This window comes from Pipistrellus kuhlii, unplaced genomic scaffold, assembly GCF_014108245.1.
Source record: "Pipistrellus kuhlii isolate mPipKuh1 unplaced genomic scaffold, mPipKuh1.p scaffold_m20_p_3, whole genome shotgun sequence".
NCBI classification, from domain to species: domain Eukaryota; kingdom Metazoa; phylum Chordata; class Mammalia; order Chiroptera; family Vespertilionidae; genus Pipistrellus; species Pipistrellus kuhlii.
The window spans coordinates 161,712,788-161,731,850 of record NW_023425529.1 but is presented as its reverse complement, the minus strand read 5'-3'; the positions used below and the strand labels follow the sequence as shown (position 1 = coordinate 161,731,850).

The 19,063-nt window shown below is 51.8% G+C and overlaps 2 protein-coding genes across 14 annotated transcripts in view; both read right to left on the bottom strand.

Annotated features, from left to right (window-relative positions):
• Nucleotides 1-763: 763 nt before the first annotated feature.
• On the bottom strand, nt 764-12,306 carry F7 (coagulation factor VII). 3 transcript variants are annotated; one of them, XM_045588800.1, is made up of 8 exons: nt 12,173-12,306; nt 9,476-9,639; nt 8,052-8,073; nt 7,860-7,973; nt 5,945-6,106; nt 4,889-4,998; nt 2,136-2,259; nt 764-1,524 (listed from the first exon to the last, which is right to left on the bottom strand). In XM_045588800.1, exons 1-8 carry the CDS (start codon nt 12,252-12,254, stop codon nt 929-931), a joined length of 1,374 nt encoding a protein of 457 aa, XP_045444756.1. In that variant the 5' UTR covers nt 12,255-12,306; the 3' UTR covers nt 764-928. The 3 variants fall into 3 exon arrangements, with proteins under 3 accessions (XP_045444756.1, XP_045444757.1, XP_045444758.1); XM_045588801.1 differs by having other exon boundaries at nt 8,052-8,076; nt 9,479-9,639; XM_045588802.1 differs by having other exon boundaries at nt 5,945-6,085; nt 8,052-8,076; nt 9,479-9,639.
• Nucleotides 12,307-14,769: 2,463 nt separating this feature from the next.
• The window catches only part of MCF2L (MCF.2 cell line derived transforming sequence like), a 184,655-nt gene continuing 180,361 nt past the window's right edge, over nt 14,770-19,063 (bottom strand). For 9 of the 11 annotated variants that reach the window (XM_036457221.2, XM_036457224.2, XM_045588796.1 and 6 more), the window contains 4 exons: nt 17,541-17,662; nt 17,213-17,325; nt 16,672-16,775; nt 14,770-16,537 (listed from right to left, as the gene is read on the bottom strand). In XM_036457221.2, the coding sequence (XP_036313114.1) occupies nt 16,452-16,537; nt 16,672-16,775; nt 17,213-17,325; nt 17,541-17,662 (425 nt within the window). In that variant the 3' untranslated portion in view covers nt 14,770-16,451. The remainder of the gene's footprint in view (nt 16,538-16,671; nt 16,776-17,212; nt 17,326-17,540; nt 17,663-19,063) is intronic. The other 2 variants (XR_006742985.1, XM_045588795.1) reach the window with 2 other exon arrangements.

Sequence of the window (19,063 nt, the reverse complement as noted above, 5' to 3'; positions counted from 1 at the left end):
TGGAGCGGCCCTGATGGTTCTCAGGCAGGTGTTCGCAGGGACAGTCTTTGAGGACCGCCATCAACTATGGCCTTGGTGGGAAGCAAACACCCAGTTGTATAGGATTTTGGCAACCACAGCCTCTCCAAAATCCACAGAGAGGCGGTTTAAAAAAACCAGCCTCCACATACAAGGTCCATTTCTGGGATGTTACCCACAGCTTGGTGGTACACACCAGGGTCTCAGTGAAATGAACATAGACAACCCACGAATGGCAGGGAAGAGTCAGTGGTTTGTTGCTCGTGGGGAGAACAGGTGGCAAACAGTATGTGGAGCCTTTTAAGTAGCCTGTGCCATAGGAAAAGATACATTTGCAGGACAAATCTGGAAGGGTATCCACGGAGCGAATGGATGATGCTTCCAATTTATTGGACACTGAGAAGAAATACTTGTATACTGGAGGAAACAGTGAAAGCGGAAAGACAGAGAAAGTAGCACTTGTCACTGAGTGAACCACGCACCCCTCTGCCGGGTCTGCAGTGAGACAGAGCAGAGATTCGCTGATGAGTGCAGGTTACGGTGCCCCGTCCGCCACAGCAGAGCTTCCTTCCCCACTGCCCCGCGTCTCTCATCTTTCTAATCACTCAGTCTGTCTCTGGGAATCTCTCAGTCCCTCTCTCCATCTCCTTAGAATCTCTCCCCTTCCTTCCTCTCTCCCCACTTCTCAGTCTCTCTCTCTCTCTCTCTCTCTCTCTCTCTCTCTCTCTCTCTCTCATTCTCTCTCTCTCATTCTCTCTCTCTTTTCTTCTCTGTCCCTCTCTCTGAGTCTCTCTGTTTCTCTCCTCCCTCTCCTTCTCCCCACCCCAATAAGGGCAGAAGGATTTACAGGATTTGAAGCCAGGACAACCGAAGCCACAGCAGCGTTATTCCCAGGGCTGACCCTGAGGGACTAGGGGAGCGGGGCTCGGAGAAAGCCTTCTGAGTGTGTATCTGCGCTCATGAGCCTGTGGAGCCACTCTGTGTACTGGGAGACCCTGGTATACACCCCGAATTGGCCCTCGGCTGCACACTCCACACCCCAGCTGACAACGCCCGTCAGATACCACGTGCCCTGGAATTTGGTGGCGTGGGGCCCCCCGCTGTCCCCGTAGCAGGCGTCCTTGCTCCCGTCGAGGTAGCCAGCACAGAACATGTTCTCCGTGACCTCCAGGGCGTTCGCCCTCCTCTTCGACTGCTCCAGGCAGTCCTGGGTCATCAGCCGGGGCACGTCAATGGTCATGAGCTCCAGGGCCGTGGCGCCCCTGTACAGGAGCTGGCCCCAGCCGCTCACGGTGGAGAAGCGGATGAAGGCCAGCGTCCTCTCGGAGAAGGCCTTCTCAGGCAGACAGAGGGGCACCACGTAGTCCGTGAAGGCCACCGGCCTGCTCAGGCGGACCAGGGCGATGTCGTGGTTCGTCTTGCGTTTGATGTACTTGTTAGGGGTGATGATCTGAACGACTTGCCTTTCCTGCTCACTGCCGTCCTCCTCACTCAGGTCGTGGTCACCTGTGGGGAGACCAGCACCCCTTATACCCCTCCTCCTGCAGCCCGAGGGAAGGAAGGACCCTTTGGGGGCAGGAGGGGCCCTGCGTCCAACCCCGAGCTGGTCTGGGTGGCCTCCCTTGGGCTCCATGCAAAACGTGAATTGGGGGCGAATCTGGAATCTGGGGTGCTGGAGGCATGAGGAAGGGTGCTGGGCCAGGCAGCTGTGGGTAGGTGGTGAGGGCTGCCTGATTCCCCTATTCCAGACAGGGCCTGGCCCTCCCTGGGGGGTCTCAGTATCCCATAATTCTACCAAGCAGAGCCTCTCCCCTCATGGTGGCCCCTAGAGCCCTGGGTGGCTGCATCCCCCTCAGGGCTCTTGGCTCAAGCAAGACAGGTGGGTACAGCACCCCCCACCCCCATGTCTTTATTTGGGGTGAAAAAAGGCTGAGGGGGATGGTGGCCACAGTGACTCCTTGTGGGCCTCGGGGTGTGTCCAGATGTTGTCCGCTTCTCTTCTTAGAGAAGTTCATCTGGTTATGGAAGTTGGAGGATTGATGCCCCGAATCTTAGCCCCAAGTTGTTTTCACTCAAGAACCGGCCGCCCGTCAGAAGGAGATGAAAACAAAACCTACCCACGACCGCCGTCAGGTTCTCCAGGCTCTTGACGCTGTCGAAACAGTGGGCTGCAGAGACCACCCAGGTGGTGTCAATCAGGGTGCCCCCACACAGCAGCTTCTTGTCCAGCATCAGCGCAGTCTGTCGAGGGCACAACAGATGTTGGACGGTCACCTTATGGTCCTTGGGATGCTCTTCCTGGAGACCCACTTCCCCTGCCCCCTCCGGGATGGGCTGTGTTTATAGGAGGGTTTGTCTGTAGAGCAACATTTCTGAAACCCTGGGAAGCCCCCTCAGAGCCCTTTCTGGGCAAAGCTGTTCTAGTTTCTGTCCAGCAGGCTGCTCCCCATCCAGCTGAGGGAAGGGAGAGCTCACAGACCCCGCCCTGGCAATGGGGATGCTGGTGCGGGACCCCTCTGGGCGCCACCCCGTCCTGTCATCCAAGCTTGACCTGCCTGCTGACTGGCAAAGACCAGGCCAACTGCTGTGCTCCCAGAGGACGTGCCAGGGGGAAGCACCGAGCACAGTTGTAGGCACACAGTAGGTGCTTCAATACATGTTTTCTGTCCTCTTTTTCTTCCTAAAAGCACAGAGGGTGCTGAGCGTGTCCTCGAATGGATCCTGGGTGGAGACATTTTCCCTACAGGATTCTCCCACGATGGGTGGGAAAGGAGTCCGAGTTTGGGCCTGCGGACCGTGAGGAATTACAAGGCCAGAGGAGGCCCCGCTGAGGGTGAGGCGGATCTTCCTGAGCAGGGTCCTGGTCTGTTTTTTCTCTGTATCTGTGGTTTTGTCACCGTGGTATTGAGAAGTCGGATCAACCATGGAGGAAAGAGACTGGAAATGGGGCCTGACAGTCTGAAGCTTAAAGTCCCGACTTGTGGAGAGCAGGACAAAGGGTGCAGGGGAGGAGCCTGTCTCCTCCAAACTGGCAACTTTTGGGCCCCTCAGACAAAGAAACACAGTAAGATGGTCCCACAATGGATGAAAAGAGCGACCTTCAAGCTTTGAGCTCAGGACGGGCACCCTACGGTTGCAGACCCCTGAGCATCTAACCCTGCCCTGACTGATGGCGAATCTGTGGCTGCAGCTGGGGTGGTGGTCACAAAGTGGATCTGGGTCTCCCAGGCCCAGTTCTCACTCTGACGTGAGAAAGTTGCTGCTCTTACTGAGCCTCAGTTTCCTCACCTGCACTGGGTGAGAGTTGCACCTACCTCTCAGGTGGGATTGGGGGGGGTTGAACAGTATTGAGAAGCCAGGTCTTGGTGGTGTTCGGCACAGGGAGCGTGTGGTGGGAAGCAGTGCCTGCTGCAGCCACCCCAGCAAGTCCCTCTAAGGGCTCCCCACTGTGAATTCACAGAGATCCACACCTGCCAGCTCTGTCTCTATCTCTGAGCAGCTTTGACACCCAATTCCAGGGACCCTGCTGAACACTTCAGTCCTACTTGGATGTGCCCAACTCAGATCATTCCAAATTATTGAACCACAAAAAAACAAAACAAAACAGGGTTCTGCAAAGCCCAGGAGCGGAAGCCCCACCAGGGCCCCAGCTGCTGTGGGAGATGGGATGGAGCAGGGGCGGCCAGGTGGGTGCAACTTCTGAGGCTGGTCTGGAAGGGCCAGGTTTCTGGGAAATGAGAGGATTGGAGCTTCCCTGAGCCCGAAGTCAGGCCGAGAACGACTGGCGCTTCTCCAATTTCCTTTACAAGGTTCTCATTCATTTACTTTTATTTCTAAAAATTCGTGGCTGTTGAACACGGGGATCCCAGAATGAAAGGGTGAAGAGGAGCCACTGAAATGCAGGTGCTGGCCCAGGAGGCCTTTGGCCTGAGACTCTGCATTTCCAACTGGGACCAGGCTCAGAGGCAGCCTTGCTCAGAGAGGGCCTGGAGGGGCCACAGCCCCCAGACCTGACCACATGTGGGCGGGTGGGGGGTGGAGGTGGATGGGTAGCCTCTAGGCCTGGGGGAGGACTTTGTTATAGATAAAAGATCGTACTGTATGATCTCATGTGTGTGAAGTCTAAGAAAACTAAACAAATAGATAAACAAAACAAAACAGAAACAAAACCATAGATAGAGAGAAAAAGCTGATGGTTGCCAAAGAGGAGGGGCTGGAGGGATGGTAATTAAAATATATAAAATAAAATTAAAAAAAAACAACCACCCACAATATCTGACATACCAAAAAGACAATTTTAGCTTCCAGAGGCAGATAGTAGGTGCAGCTTGGAAGGTGAGAGAGCTGGGCTCAAATCCTGCCTTTGCCATTTATTAGTTGGAGGGCCTCAGTTTCCTCAGATGTAAAAGGGGAGTGAGGCCAAAACCGGTTTGGCTCAGTGGATAGAGCGTCACTCTGCAGACTGAAAGGTCCCAGGTTTGATTCTGGTCAAGGGCATGTACCTTGATTGTGGGCACGTCCCCAGTAGGGGGTGTGCAAGAGGCAGCTGATGGATGTTTCTCTCTCATCGATGTTTCTAACTCTCTATCCCTCTCCCTTTCTATCTGTAAAAAAAAAAAAAATCAATAAAATATATTTTTAATAAAGGTGGGGGAGTGAGGCTAGCAGCCCGTGATGAAGCCCTGAGAGGCGTCAGCTGACAGAGGTGCGGCCGGGAGCACTGATATCTGAGATGAATGGAGGCTGTGGTCAGCACAGGGTGTGGAATGAAGAGGAACCCCCCTGAAGCACTGCCATGAGCAGGGAACTGGGGTGTGATCCCTGAGGCTGACCTGTCCGCTTTCCCTGTGAGGGCCCCAGGGTCACTTACCTGCCAGGGACACTCCCCTCTGGGACACACGTTGCCACCCACAATTCGGCCTTGCCGTTGGCTGTCATTTCTCTTTTCCAGGACAGGTATCTTTCCACAGGGATATTCAACTGTATAAAACAAAAGTCAGCAAGATGTGGGGTTTACGAGGGAGGAACGTGCTGGTGAGAAGAGGGCTCTGCAGGCAGTCGCTCCGCCTCTGGCTCCTGCCTGGGGCTGTGGGAAGCTTCTGGGTGCAGGGAGGCCTTTTGTGGGAGCTGCTGGGTGAGAAGGGGCAGGGGCTGGTTTTACAGGAACAGAGGGCCCTCCTTCTTGAACTTGAGTTCTGCTAATTTTTTTTTTGTGTGTGTATGTGGGGGTGGGGGTTGGGGGAGATGAGTGCTCCTTGAATTTCCTAAAAGATGAATGCTATTTTGTCTTAAGGCCACCCAGCTTCTCCAACAACTGGGCTGCTATGTTGACCTCACCCTTAGTGCTTGGTCTACCTCAATAAAGTCCTTGGGCCAGAAAAGAATGTGTTTAGAGGTGGCAGCTGAATTGCAGGCTGCTTTGGCCATGCTGAGGACATGGACCTCCGAAGAGACACAGGGCTTGGGGTGCCTCAGCCTTTGGAATTGCAGTCCCATTAGTGTGAGGTTGGCTTGAAGAAATTTCCCACTTTCCTACAAGTGCTTTCCTTTAAAAAGAATGTGGAATCTAGAATTGTGCTGTGTAGTCACTCGTCACCGTTGGGTGTGGCAGCGTAGATTCCTGCCAGAGGGACTGGAAGCGGGGTGGGGGTGAAGGGGGTGGCTTTGCTCTGCTCTTGTGGACCCACCTGAGGTGGGCAGGGCGTCCAAAGCCAATTAGGGAGTGGCTCTCAGGGTTCTGTCCTGCCCCCTGTTGCCTTGGCCTGCCCTTGGGTCAGGGGAGCCACCTCCACCCTCATTCTCCTCCCTGCCTCCGCAACAATCAGCAGGCAGGTAGTAGATGTTGACTTAACGGTAGGCCACACCTTCTCATCTGAAAGTGGAACAGCACACAACCCTTGGAGCGGATCCCCTGAGAGCCTGTTACCTGTGGGTGTGCAGGACACCTCGTCACTCTGGAGTGCGTACCCCTCGTGACACCGGCAGGAGCGCTTGGCCTCCACGTGGTTGCTGCAGTACTGGTCACAGCCTCCATTGTCATTCTCACAGACCAGCAGGCTGTCCTTGTCTGAATACAGAAGGAGACAGCCCGCGAGGGGCCCCTGCTGGTCAGGGAAAGCCAGCCCTGGTTGCCACCCCGCCTTGGGCCAGGGGCAGCGTTCTGCACGAAGGTGGAGCTCAGCTGCCAACTACAAAGACTGGGCCTGGCACTACCCAACTCTGCAGATTGACCCAGAGGGGTGGGGCCTGGTGTTTGGGTGCTCGCCCATGTCTGAGCCGCCTGACTAGTGGGGACACAGAACTAGCATGTGGTGGTCTCCACGTTATTGCCCCTCCCAGCAGCTGGCGGGAAAAGTAAAAGTCACCTGAGGACAGGACAAGGGCCAAACTAAGTCAGAGACCTGCCAGGACAAGGTCAGAGAAATGAGATGGCTCTACAGCTAGGCCCTGATGCCCAGGGACCACTGGTCCCAAGAGGCAGACAAGAGGAATGTTGACCTGACTCTGAAGAACCGCAGGAAACAGTTGTCTTGCTGTGCAAATGCAGGACTCCCAAGGGGAAAGTTGGTCCTGGAAGCGAATTCCCACCAGGGCTGCTGAGCACCGAAGGCCAGGCAGACACTAAGGCTCTCTGGACCCATGTAACCGGCAGCAAGCCTCTTTCCTTCACTCTCTCTGGGCTCTGTTCTGCTTAGAGCAGATGTTGGCTGTGGCCCGGAAGGGATCAGAATGTTCACACCCCAAAAGAAGCCTGGCCTTTTACCTCATCCCCCAGGTGGTGCGCTCTCCACCCTGATTCAGTTGGACACTTCATTTAATCTGCCTGAAAAGCGTGTTCTTGCCCTGGGTCCCTCGACTCACATGGGATGGTCTAACAATGTTATTCACACGGGGCTTTGGGCCACAGGATCTCAGCTCAACCTCTGGAGGGGCTGGAGACAGAGGTCGGCCATTCGGGTGGTCAGCCATGTCTAAGTGACTGAGCTCAGTAAAATCTCTGGACACTGAGGCTTCCTGGGTTGGTGATGCTCTGTACGTCTTGTCACCCTCAGCCTCGGAGAATGAAAGACTGTCCCTATAATTGCCCGGGGAAAGGACAACTGGAAGTTTACACCTGGTCCCTTTGCTGATTTTAGTCTGCATATTTTTGCTATAATAAACTGTAACTGTGAATATATAAGTTTTAAGTGAGTTTTCTGGGTCCTTCCAAGCAGATTATTGAACTTGAGAATGGTCTGGGAGACCACTGAACTTTGCAATACTTTAATATATGAAAGGTGAAAAAAAAAAAATTTCAGCCGAAACTGGTTTGGCTCAGTGAATAGAACATCGGCCTGCTGACTGAAAGGTCCCAGGTTCGATTCCGGTCAAGGGCATGTACCTTGGTTGCGGGCATATCCCTAGTAGGGAGTGTGTAAGAGGCAGCTGATTGATGATTCTCTCTCATCGATGTTTCTAACTCTCTATCCCTCTCTCTTCCTCTCTGTAAAAAATTAATAAAAAATATATATATTTTAAATCTCATACCTTTGTAACAGCAAGTAGGGAAGGTCAGGTCCCATCTTCCTTGGTTGGCAGGATATATGGAAGCTGGGCAGTGATGTAGTGAATCTCACCTGTGCCCTTTCCAGATGTATCAGAATTTCCCAGTGCTGGGAGCCCAAGGGTTTATATTTCCCAGAAAGGGGGCCATCAAACTTAAGAATTGGCACCTGAGAACTCCAAAGCCAAGGCTCTCAGGTTGACAGAAGCCTTCAGAGTCACCTACACCAATGTCCCACCCGAGCTGAGGGCCTGCCCATGCTCACCAGCCTCCCCCTGGGAGCTAAGGGACTTCTCACTTGTCTCACAGTTCCGGCCCTCGAAGCCTTCAGGGCAGAAGCAGATGTAGGACTGGAGCTGGTCCTCACAGGAGCCTCCATTCTGGCATGGACTTGAGGCACATTGGTCCCCATCTGTGGAGTGAGTCTGTGTTAGTATGTTGAGGAGAAGAGCTTTAGGGTGGGACATACATGGGCCATTGACCTACTCACCGTTGTAAGAAGTCCAGAACTGTGTCTGAGGAAACAAAGAGGAAGCTTCATGAGACATATGTTCTCCAGAAGCAAACATTTATGGAATCCGTGCAAGGAGCTGATGAACTGGGCGGGTAAGGGTGGGCTGGGGCTTCTGCCTGGGGGGGCCCTTTGTCATGGGCTCTGGAAGCCAGGCTCTCCTCTGGAGATGAGGTGGGATCATCTGAAGGGAAAGATTCTACCCCACCCTAGATGATGAAGGTCACCAGAGGTCACAAATTTCCTCTCCAAGTCAAAATATCCGAGTTTCAACCCCAACTAGCCCCAGCTCTGCAATGTTCGAGTTGTGAACCTGGCCCAACACACATATGCACTCTGAGCCTCTATTTCCTTCCTCTGATGATCCACACACAGGGGCTGACCTGGGGAGAAGGCAGGTAATGGGTATAAAGGCATTCTAGGAACTGCTAAGGGCCCCATCAACAACACCGACGTCCTGAGGAATCTTTCGGCCAACTGAATTTTAGCTCTCAGGGTTGCTATGAGAGTAAAACAAGATGAAAACTATTGCAACTGCTTTGAAAAACGAACTGGTTCACAGCCACAACGTAAGACGATTTCCAGCCTGCACAGAAAGGGTCATGTCAGCCTCTGTCTCAAACAGCCTGGCTTCCTGGTGGGTGTGAGGTGCCCTGTGAGTGTGAACTGGATGCCTCTGAGTAGAGGTAAAGCACCTTGTGATTGTCAGGTGAGGTGTGTGTCCTGTGAGGGAAAGGCACGTCCTGTGAGTGTGAGGTGTGGTCTTAGCTCATCAGACCCGGACCCTCACGCCTACGGAAGTGTTTCAAAGAGATGTGATGTATTTTAAATACACGCCTTTAGAAAACGAAAACAGAAATGAAGAGCACTCCATCGCATGGACCAAGGGCAGGGGGAAAGCCGTGGTGTGTCCTCACACAAGTTTCTCTGAAGAGGTGCTCACGGGCGGCGTGGCAGGAGAGGCTTGCCCAGGCCACCGTCTCAGACGTCTGCTCTGTCAGCAGCATCGCTGAGCAGCAGGGGCAGCCCCAGGGGACCAGACAGACAAGGGACACACAGCAGGTGTGCTTTTCAAACCATATTTTTGGATACAACTTTGAGGATGCATGGTGTGGCGGAGAGGAGGATGTCCTTGGACACACCAGGGAGGTATGGAGCACTGCAGGAGCTGTGACTGAAGAAAGTGAAGTCATTCTTAGGAGGAAAAGTGACCCAGACATGGAGGGGCTGTGCATGCTGGAGCTGCCTGTGTGTTCCCCTGTGTGTTCACCTGGGCATGTGGCACTCTCAGTCACAGACTGAAGAGAGTTGTTCTCCAAAACATGGAGTAACCCCTGCCTGAAGCAGTACTTGGCTCACATATCTACCTGGTGGTGCAGAGGGCGCCCCCAAGAGGGGGAACTCACCAGCCTCTCTGTGTTCCTGAAGATCTCCCTGGCCTCCTCATAGGAACACTGCTCCTCCTTGCACTCTCTCTCCAGGGAGCCCGGCCTCAGCTCCTCCAGGAACGAGTTGGCACGCCTTTGCCTGTGCAGCACGCTTTGGGCTTCCTCCTGGGTGATGAAGACTGAAAAGTGGGAGCTCCGTGAAACATTGACAACCAGCCGTGCCAAGATGGCCCAGAAACATCCACGCTGGTCTCCTCCCACTCAGTAACCGGAGTCAAAGGATTCCTGTGTCCAGGCCTGGCTGAATTTTAAACAGGAGTGCTTTTTCATGGCTGGCTGGTGACAAATTTTATCTACGAGGATGAGGCAATATGTTTATTAGATTATAATTTAACACACTTGTGCCTTCTGACCTGGTCCTCTCACTTCTAGGAATGTATCCTAAGGCCATACTCAGAGGCATGCACGAAAACCTAGCCACAGGAGAGCTATGGCTACCCTGTTTCCCCGAAAATAAGACAGTGTCTTATATTAATTTTTGCTCCCAAAGATGCGCTAGGTCTTATTTTCAGGGGATGTCTTATTTTTCCATGAAGAAGAATACAGTACACATTTATTGTTAAATGAAAATAAAGGAAATTTATTTCTTGTATATGGTATGGTAGTACGGTAGTTGTCAACACAAACCAGACAAACTGTGAATCCTACAGTATCAAGAATTTACTCATTTATTCAATGACAATCATGTCATCATCTTCTGGAACATCATCATAACAATCCAATTCCTGAATTTCCTGGTGAATTTCTTGTGACTCCATTTCTTTCATAATCAGTGGACCAAATCTCTCATGTTTAGCCTAGTTGGGTGCTTATTTTCGGGGGGATGCCTTATATTTCACTCAGAAGGAAACCTGTAAGTAGGTCTTATTTTCAGAGGATGTCTTATTTTCGGGGAAACACGGTAGTCATCAGCTGAAACAACCAGATGATGGCATCCCATGCCGCCAGGAAGTAGAATGCTTAAGGAGATGTGGTATTAAGTGAAAAAGAAGATAATAAAACAATACCTACTGTATAATTTTTACAAGTAAAAATTTACATATGAAGAAATATCATTTATTGAAAGGATGTACATAAATTAACCTTGGGGATCCACAGCTATTCTGTTCCAAAATGTATATGATCAACACGTGTAACTTCTGTAACAAAAATTTGCTGTGTCCTGGCACCTAGAGCATTTCATCAAGAGCTGCTGCATGGATGCGTTGGCGGATCCTATGGGGGAGGAAGGTCCTACGGGGCCACAGGGGCGGGTCAGGGGGTGACTGGTGAAGAGGGGCAGGGCGTCTCTTGTCTCCATTGAAAGCCCACTGGTCCTGTTTGCTGCACGCTGGGCCTGTCCTCCTAGCTCCTCTGGAACTCAGGTGACATCCCAATGTGGTCCAATCTCTCCTCACAACTAACTCATCAAAACCCTTTTTCTGCTTTGCCACCACCAACTCTCTCTCCCTTCAGGATCACACACGTGAAGGAAAATCCCTCACCTTCCACTAAGAGTCCCAGAGGTGAGATGAACCAAGACCCGCTTTGGAGAGGCCAAGGCTTCCAAAGAAGTGGGAAGGTTATAGAATGTGGGAACAGGGGAGAAGAGGAAGTGCCCACCAGGCTGAGAGAGACCACATCTTCTTTAAAAGTAGCATTTCACCTGTCTGTATTCCTAGGGAATCTACCAGGTTTGGAAGAATTTGAGGGTAAATCAAAGAACAAAGACTCCTGGGATGAGTTAACCAGGGCTGAATTATCCCCATGGAGGGGAGCAACTGGACACCAAAAAGCTCTCAGAGAACCGGAGTCCAGTCTGACAAAGGAATACATGGCTGCTGTAGAGAATTTGGGAAAGACAAACTAGCACCAGGGAGATGAATGCTACCCACCACCTGTCACTATTTTCCTGACCTAAGAAAGGACATGGGCAGCCCCGAATTTTGCTGGAGCATGACACGGTCTCGTTTGGGCACCGGCGGTCACCAGGGCTGGCGACCACTGCTGGGATCCCCGGCTAGCTTCCCACTGTGAGATCTGACTGGGGATTTGAAGAGCGACAGGGACCAGGTTTTAGAGGACAGTGTAGGTGCCTTGTTTCCACCAGGGCCGCCACTCAGTTCTGTGAAGTCATAACGAGGACAGAGCATAGTGTGTCCCCGTGTCTCCCCATCTTCCAACTCAGGCCTCTCAACACCCTTGAGGGTCAGGAGGGTGGCCACAGTCACAGCCCTGGTGGAGGAGCAGTGTAACCCGGCATCCCCACGCCGGCCCTGGCGTTTGCCAATGGAAAGCCCAGGAAATCAGAGTAAGAGGGAAGCACCCTCCTCCCCCACAATCCCCCAAATTATGTGCTCCTGTCTCACTGCACATCCGGAGTTGTGCCACCGGGGACCAGCAAAGCACCACAGGTTCCTAAAAATCTCTGAAAAATAATTCTGCCCAAGCCTGTGCCATCGACAGCATTCTTTCCGCCAACAGCCAGCAAGCACCTGGGAGCTGTTTGCTGTCTGGGAGGAGGGCAGATCACGCAGAGCCAGCGAATGCTCCTGTGAGCAGGAATGCCCCTGTAAACAGGCGAGGTTTGGGAGGCTGGGCTGCCAACAGCTGGGCTGCCCTCACAAGGTCCATAGCGAAACCTCCATCCACCCTCTCCAGCACCCAACATACCTGCAGCCTGAGACCCCTGCAGACCCAGCAGAAGGCAGAGGAGGGCCAGCCCATGGGACTGGGTAGACGTGGCAATGTCCATGGTGTCCCTCCCTGTCTGTTGACATTCTGGTGGGGGAGGCGAGCAAAGTTCTCAAATGGCCCAGAGGGAGGGGGGAGGGAGACCTGGCTTCCCAAGCCCTCGGCGCCTCGGTGCCAAAGGCCTGCTGGAGGGGGGATCAGGAACAGAAGGACGGGGCCTGAGCCCAGGACGCCAGGTCCAGGAATCCGGGCCCAGGGAGCAGGGCTGAGTCTTTGAAGCAGATGTGTGTTCTTTGAAATGTGGGTGTTTGGATATGCATCTGGCACAAGCATCTCCAGGGCAGTTTAGGATTTCGAAGCCCATAGGATCTATCACTGCAGCTGGGAAAACCGATTTAAACTGCAGTGAAAAACCACAGCCCGCAGTAATCACACTAGTAAAAGGAGAGCATGTTTTGAGTGTAAATGTTAATGTTTTTAAGAGAGCCACAGAGGAGACGGATGGACTCTCCTCATCTCGGAGGCTTGGTTTCTTTTCTTTTTCTTTTTTTAATATATATTTTATTGATTTTTTTTACAGAGAAGAAGAGAGAGGGATAGAGAATTAAAAACATTGATGAGAGAGAGAGACATTGATCAGCTGCCTCTTGCACACCTCCCACTGGGGATGTGCCCGAAATCAAGGTATATGCCTTTGACCAGAATCCTTGCAGTCCGCAGGCCGATGCTCTATCCACTGAGCCAAACCGGTTTTGGCGGAGGCTTGGTTTCTTAGGGGAGCTAGAGAGTCCGGTGGAGAAGCCCCCAGAAAGGGGCATTTGCCCCTATTTGGGCCCCCAACTCTGTTTCAGCTACAGATGGCATCCTTCTGCCCCTGGCATCCAGGTCTTGTCCCTCCCTTTCCTTCTGGTCCCCGGGCACAGCTAGGGCAACTAACTTCTGTGGAAGTCATAGCCTTTCTGTGCATGAGTAGAGACTGGGGACACCAGCACTGCTTATTTCTGGCCGGGTCCCAGCCCTACTCGCCAACAGGAAGAATTAGTCCTTAGAGGTGATGTTTTATTGATCACCTATGACATTTAAAACAAACAAACACGTTTTTATTGATTTCAAAGAGAAAGGGAGAAGGAGAGAGAGATATTGTAGAAACGTCAATGACGAGAATCATTGGCTACAAACTGGCTGCCTCCTGCACTCCTTCCTCCCCCCACCATTGGAAATTGAGTCCACAACCCAGGCATGTGCCCTTGACCAGAATCGAACCTGGGACCCTTCAGTCTGTAGGCCAACGCTCTATTCACTGAGCCAAACCAGCTAGGATGGTTCTCTCATTTTAAAGCCTTTATTTGTTGTGAAGTTTTTCAGTTTTTATTTTTTTATTTTTTATCATTTGCTGTATTTTATTATTTTTCAAGGAACAAGGTTTTTATTTTACTGATTTGTTTTAATTTTTATTATTTTTCTTCTCTGAATTGTACTAATTCCTCCTTTATACTACCTTTGAGTTATATTGGTATTACTTTTAGCTTCTTTAAATGGTAAACTCAATAATTTTGTCGTGTAAAAAAATTAAATGCAACTGGGCTATCAATGCCACTCTAAGCTATGCTTTAGCTGCACTGATGAGCACTCATATGCATAATTCTGTAGTCCTATAGATATCAGAATTTCCAATGACATTTCTTTGCTAACCTTTAAAATTGTCTTTTCATTGTTTTGTAAAATTTTGTGTGTATTTCATGTGTGTTGGAAAAATAATACATATTTTTTTATACTTTTAGGGACAAATGGACATTAATACCTGTGAGAGATAATTACATTTTCACCCTTGACTGCTGATGTTTGCCCTCCATATTTTGAGCATAATTGTTATATGCTTACCGAGTCCTAAATTGCATTTCATGTGTTATCAACATTGCTATCCCAGCCTCCTTTTGGTTATAGTTTGTCTGCTACGTCTTTTTTCTCTCTTTGATTTTCAACCTTTGCCTAACTTTGTTTTATGGTCTCTCTTAGCAGTTGTTATATCCAATTTGATACCCTTTCACAGGTCAGTGTAGCATCGTCACATTTGTTGCGACTGAGAGATATTTGGACTGATTCCTTCCATCATCTTTTGCGTTCCTGTTCATCATGATTTTCCTTTTCTGTACCCTATTCTTTTTCTACCGGATCAACAACCCTTCTTTCCTCTCTAACTTTCTGGTTCAAAAGATATCAAACGTATTCTTGTTCTGGGATGGTCATCTTACATGGCTTTTGTTACCTTTACATTGTTGATATACACAATAAGCTTGATGTTATTCTATCTTCACCACTTCTCTGACAAAGTGTATGGAACATGCTCCCGGCCTGCCCCGTTTCTGTTTGAACACGTGCTTGCCAACCTGTGAAAGATGAGAAAACCAGCCCTGCAGCGCTGGGCACGCAGCCTGAGGGCTTCTGCGCCTTGACAGACGAAGGCAGACAGCAAGAGTGGCTGATGTTTATTCAAACTCCATCCATATAATAAAGAACCCAGGTGTTCAAATGTCATTTACATCAGCAGAATGAAACACAAAACAGTGGCTAAGACATGAGGTTTTTAAAGTGCCTTTATGAGGAAAGCAATCACAAAAAAATGGTGGGCAGTCCCAGGCTGAGATGGCAGGAACGGTGTCCGGACAATCAATATATTAATTAAATTATGAGACACATCATTTATTTTTTCCTGTCAGATAATTTATACACCAGAAGAAAAGCTGCCAGGTCTTGCACATTGACTGTTTTATTACCACACTCCGGGCGGCCTGGCTGGTGGAGGCCTTGCCGATGGCGGTGGGGAGGAAGCCCGTGGGCCTCGCTGTGGCAGGGCTGTAAAGTGACAATGTCCAGCAGCATGGAGACTATAAATACATCCCTTACATTGGATACATATGTACACACATCAACATATATACACACATATAAAAATACCTGCCCCGGCCGGAGGCAGAGAGTGTTTCCAAAGAACAGAATTTGTTTCTGAAACACACACACACAAAAGGTGAAACAGAAGAGCTTTCTTTCCAGTTCTGCATTGATTGGAGTAAAATAAGCTCTGCACCTCTGCATTTCTATACTTGGGGTGGTTTTATACAGTGCACGCAGGGCGATTTTACTCCGAGTGCAGGTGGAGGAGGTTGGAAAGAGGCAGAGGAGAGTGGAGCTCAGGTTTGCACTAAGCTGCGTATGACATCGTTGGTTCAGATGATAGATACCCTGCAAAAATGCATCTTTATTTATTCTTTAAAAACAATTTAAAAATCCTAATTCAGTGAAGCTTGTTAAAAAAAAAAATTAAGAGTCCCCACTTTTTTTTTTTTTTTTTTTTTGTAGAAAAGAAGGTTAATATTTTAAATGATGGTTTAAATTTCCTTCCGAAAAGGAACTACACAGGTAAAGCCATCTCCTTGGTTTCTAACTGCTTTCGTGTGTAGAAATGCTGCCTGATTTTTTTTTTTTATCAAGGGACGTATTTCCGTTCACCTGTCACCAGGTGGCCTTCGGAGACTGCAGTCAATTTCCACGAGAGAGTCCCCCCCCCCCCCCAAACCATTCGGCGGCATGAACAACGTGCTGCAATGTAAACCCCAGTAACAAAAAAATAGTTTTGTATCAAATGCAGTATCAAATTGTCATCTCATGTAAACACAGTGATTCTTGGTAAAGATTAGAGGCCAAAGTGCCACGAAGAAATGGTCGAGGCATTCGTCCCTGCTTTAAAAAAAAAATCTGTAAAAGACAAAAGAGTCTCCCGCACCCCCCTCCCACCCTCTCTCTCTCCAAGCTGTTGGGTCAGTGAATCAGTGACGTCTTTTGGAGGCAGTCCCATAGCGTGCACGTCCCTGTGAGAGCACCAGACCAGGAGTGTCAGAAACCAAAGCAGAGTGGTTGGGACCGGCTCCTCCCTGGCTGCCTGGCGGAGGCCGGAGTGGGGGGCCCTCCACCCCAGACTTTCCCATTTTCCGAGGAAGCTGGGTGTCTGTGCCCTGGGAGGGGATCCCGGCATGGAGGCTGGAGGCAGACTCTTCCTGAACCTCTCCTCTGCGTGTCCCCGCGTCCCGCACTGTGAGGCTCTGTGGGCAGCGGGCGGCTCCTCGTTCGGGTCTTGTCAGGGTCCTCCTGGTCCAGGGCGTCTTAGAGCACCGGCCCCTCACCAAACTAGGCAAGCCCAAGCAAAGGAAAACTTAGAGGTTCGCCGCAGGCTGGCCTCCTGCAACGGGGGGCCCGGCGGGTGCTACCCCTGCAGGTCAGAGAGGGGGGCGCCGCAGCTCTCGCTGCAGCTGGAGGAGTTGCTCAGCGGAGCGGACCCTGCGCTGGACTCTGCGGGAAAACCAGGCGAGAAGGGCTTCGGCTCCGTCCGTGCACACGCCGGCCCCTCCTTCTTGGTGCACAGGCTCGAGGTGGTGGCACCCAGTGGGCTCAGGGCACAGCCAGCGTGGAACGGGGGGTCTTACCTGAGCTGCTCAAGCACTGTGCCGAGCTGGACTTGCCGAGGAGCGTGGACAGGCTGGTGGCAGGCACCCAGCCCTCCTTGCTGGAGGTCAGGTTCCTGACATACCTGCAAGGAGGGGCACGGGCCGGTCAGGGGCGCCAGCCTGCGTGCCCCGAGTGGCCCGAGGGGAAGCACATGGTGGGGCATCTTTTTTCTTCCTTTCTTCCTCCCTCCCTCCCTCCCTCCCTCCCTCCCTCCCCCCCCCTCTCTCTCTCTCTCTCTCTTTCCTTCCTTCCTTCCTTCCTTCCTTCCTTTCTTTTTTTTTTTTTTTTTTAATATATTCTATTGATTTTTCACAGAGAGGAAGGGAGAAGGTTAGAGAGCTAGAAACACCGATGAGAGCGATACATCAACCAGCTGCCTCCTACACCCCACCCACCAGGGATGGTGCCTGCAACCAAGGTACATGCCCTTGACCAGAATCGAACCCGGGACCCCTCAGTCTACAGGCCGATGATCTATCCACTGGGCCAAACCGGTTTTGGCATGGTGGGGCATCTTACCAAAGGCCCTCCTCGCCCTCCTCGACCACCTCCACCACGTCGCCACTCCTCACAGCAAGCGCGCTGGGGCTCCCCTTCTCGTCGTCCGCCACCACGGTGTACTTCCCGGGAGCCTGGGGAGGAAGGCATGCAAAACCCTCTGCTTCTGCTCCGGGTGCTGAACACCAGCCCCAGAGGCCATCCAGTGACAGGGAGCCCTGGCACCTGAGCATCCCTCCCAGTGGCCATGGGAGCTGCCGACCACCACGCTTCTGGGGCTCCCGGGACCAGCAGCACCAGGCTGACCTCCCTGAGGGGGGTACGGGGCGGGGGGGGGGGGGGAGTTTACCAGCTTCCTGGGGCCCACTCCGCCTTCTTCCTCTGCATCTGAGGAATTGATCGGCTCTTCCGCGCTCGACCAGCCGTCATTGTCCTCAGGGGCCTCCAAGGGGTGAGATGTTTTGCTCCAACCTGAGAGAGAGACAGGCTCCGGTGAGGGTTGCCCGCAATGACAAGCCTGCCTGAAGATGATCTACAGAAATCCCGGCAACCTCCAAAATGTGCCACCGGTGTGGAGCGTGTGCCCCTTTCCCAGGAGCGTATAAAGACTGCTGCCGACTCCCGAAATGCCTGCCATGCTTGCTTGCTCAACTGTGCCAATGGTCCAGGGAGGCGGGGCTCAGAGCACCTGCTTCACTGCCAGGCCAATCAGGGGAGAGAATAAGCTCTTACCCAGCAGGCCCTGTGGCTTCCCAGAGGAAGGCAGAGCACTCCCTACTTGGCCTCTGGCCTGCTGGGGCCCCGCCCCAGGGGAGCACAGGGACCCTGGAAGACCATCAGCTAGACCGATGCCACCCATCTGGGTTGGAGCAAACATATGGAAGGGAAGGTATTTTCAAGGAATCTTTGTACCACTCAATGCCCACCAGCCTGGGTCAGGAACCCCACACAAACGGTGAGGTTCCTGACAGCGCCCTGTGTCAGACACACTCCTAAGCCCCCGACGTGTGAGGGAAGAGGGTTGTGATCCTCATGGGACTGACCCTGTCAGGTGTCTGAGCTTTGCAGGCCACGGAGGCAAAGCCAGGATCCCAACCCAGGCCTTCAGGCTGCAGAGCCAGCCCGCATGCTCTCCGCCACCTCCACTGGCCAGGAAACAAGGGGAAGAGAGCTTTCTTCTGGACTTTATAAATGACATCTCTTCCTTCGTCAGCACCTCTACTGCCATGTGTCCCCCACGAGAAGCAACTGCACGTCCCATTTGGGGAGGGGAGAATGCAGAAGTAAGTTCATTCTGGGGAGACCGGAGGTGATAAATTCTTGATTCTGAATAAATGGGGTAAGTGCCAGCAGTAAAGTACCAAGCGGAAGCCACACCCCTCTGGTATCTTGGACAGGAAGAAGCGGATCTGGGAAATAAGCAGCCTGCTAGTCAGATCTGGGCTTAAGCACACCCTGTTCCAAGTTACCTTTACGGTGGCTGGAAGCATGCTTTTCCCTGAGAAGGAGAGGGCGCTGGGTGTGAACCAGCCACAGCCAGACAAGTGCAAAACGCATGCTCCCCTTTATGAAGTCAGGGCTGCAGAGGGGCAAGCTGTCTAAGGGGCGGCCAGTTCCCAGGGCTGAGAAGGTTTAAGCTTGGCAATGAAAACTTCGTGCTAAACAGGCAACGAATACCGTCTTTGCTTTCCTCTCAAAGGGATCTGGGACCCAGAGTTCCCCATCAGCTACAGAATAGTGCATCTCAGGGAGAAAGCACATATCTGCCAGTGTCCTCAGAGCCCAAGAAACCAGCAAGTGCCAGCAGCCCCGAGCTCCTCTGAAACCACCCTCCACAGCAGGAGCTGAGAGTCTCTGAGCTTTGCCTGCCTG

Bases quoted from the DNA above. Each gene is read 5' to 3' on its own strand.
- F7 (XM_045588800.1), bottom strand. From the start codon at position 12,254: ATGGACATTGCCACGTCTACCCAGTCCCATGGGCTGGCCCTCCTCTGC. The intron at 7,974-8,051 runs GTGAGTAGGTCA...CTCACTCCACAG, and splicing joins GTTCTGGACTTCTTACAACG to ATGGGGACCAATGTGCCTCA. The intron at 6,107-7,859 runs GTGAGAAGTCCC...GGCCCCTCGCGG, and splicing joins GGGCCGGAACTGTGAGACAA to GCTGTCTCCTTCTGTATTCA.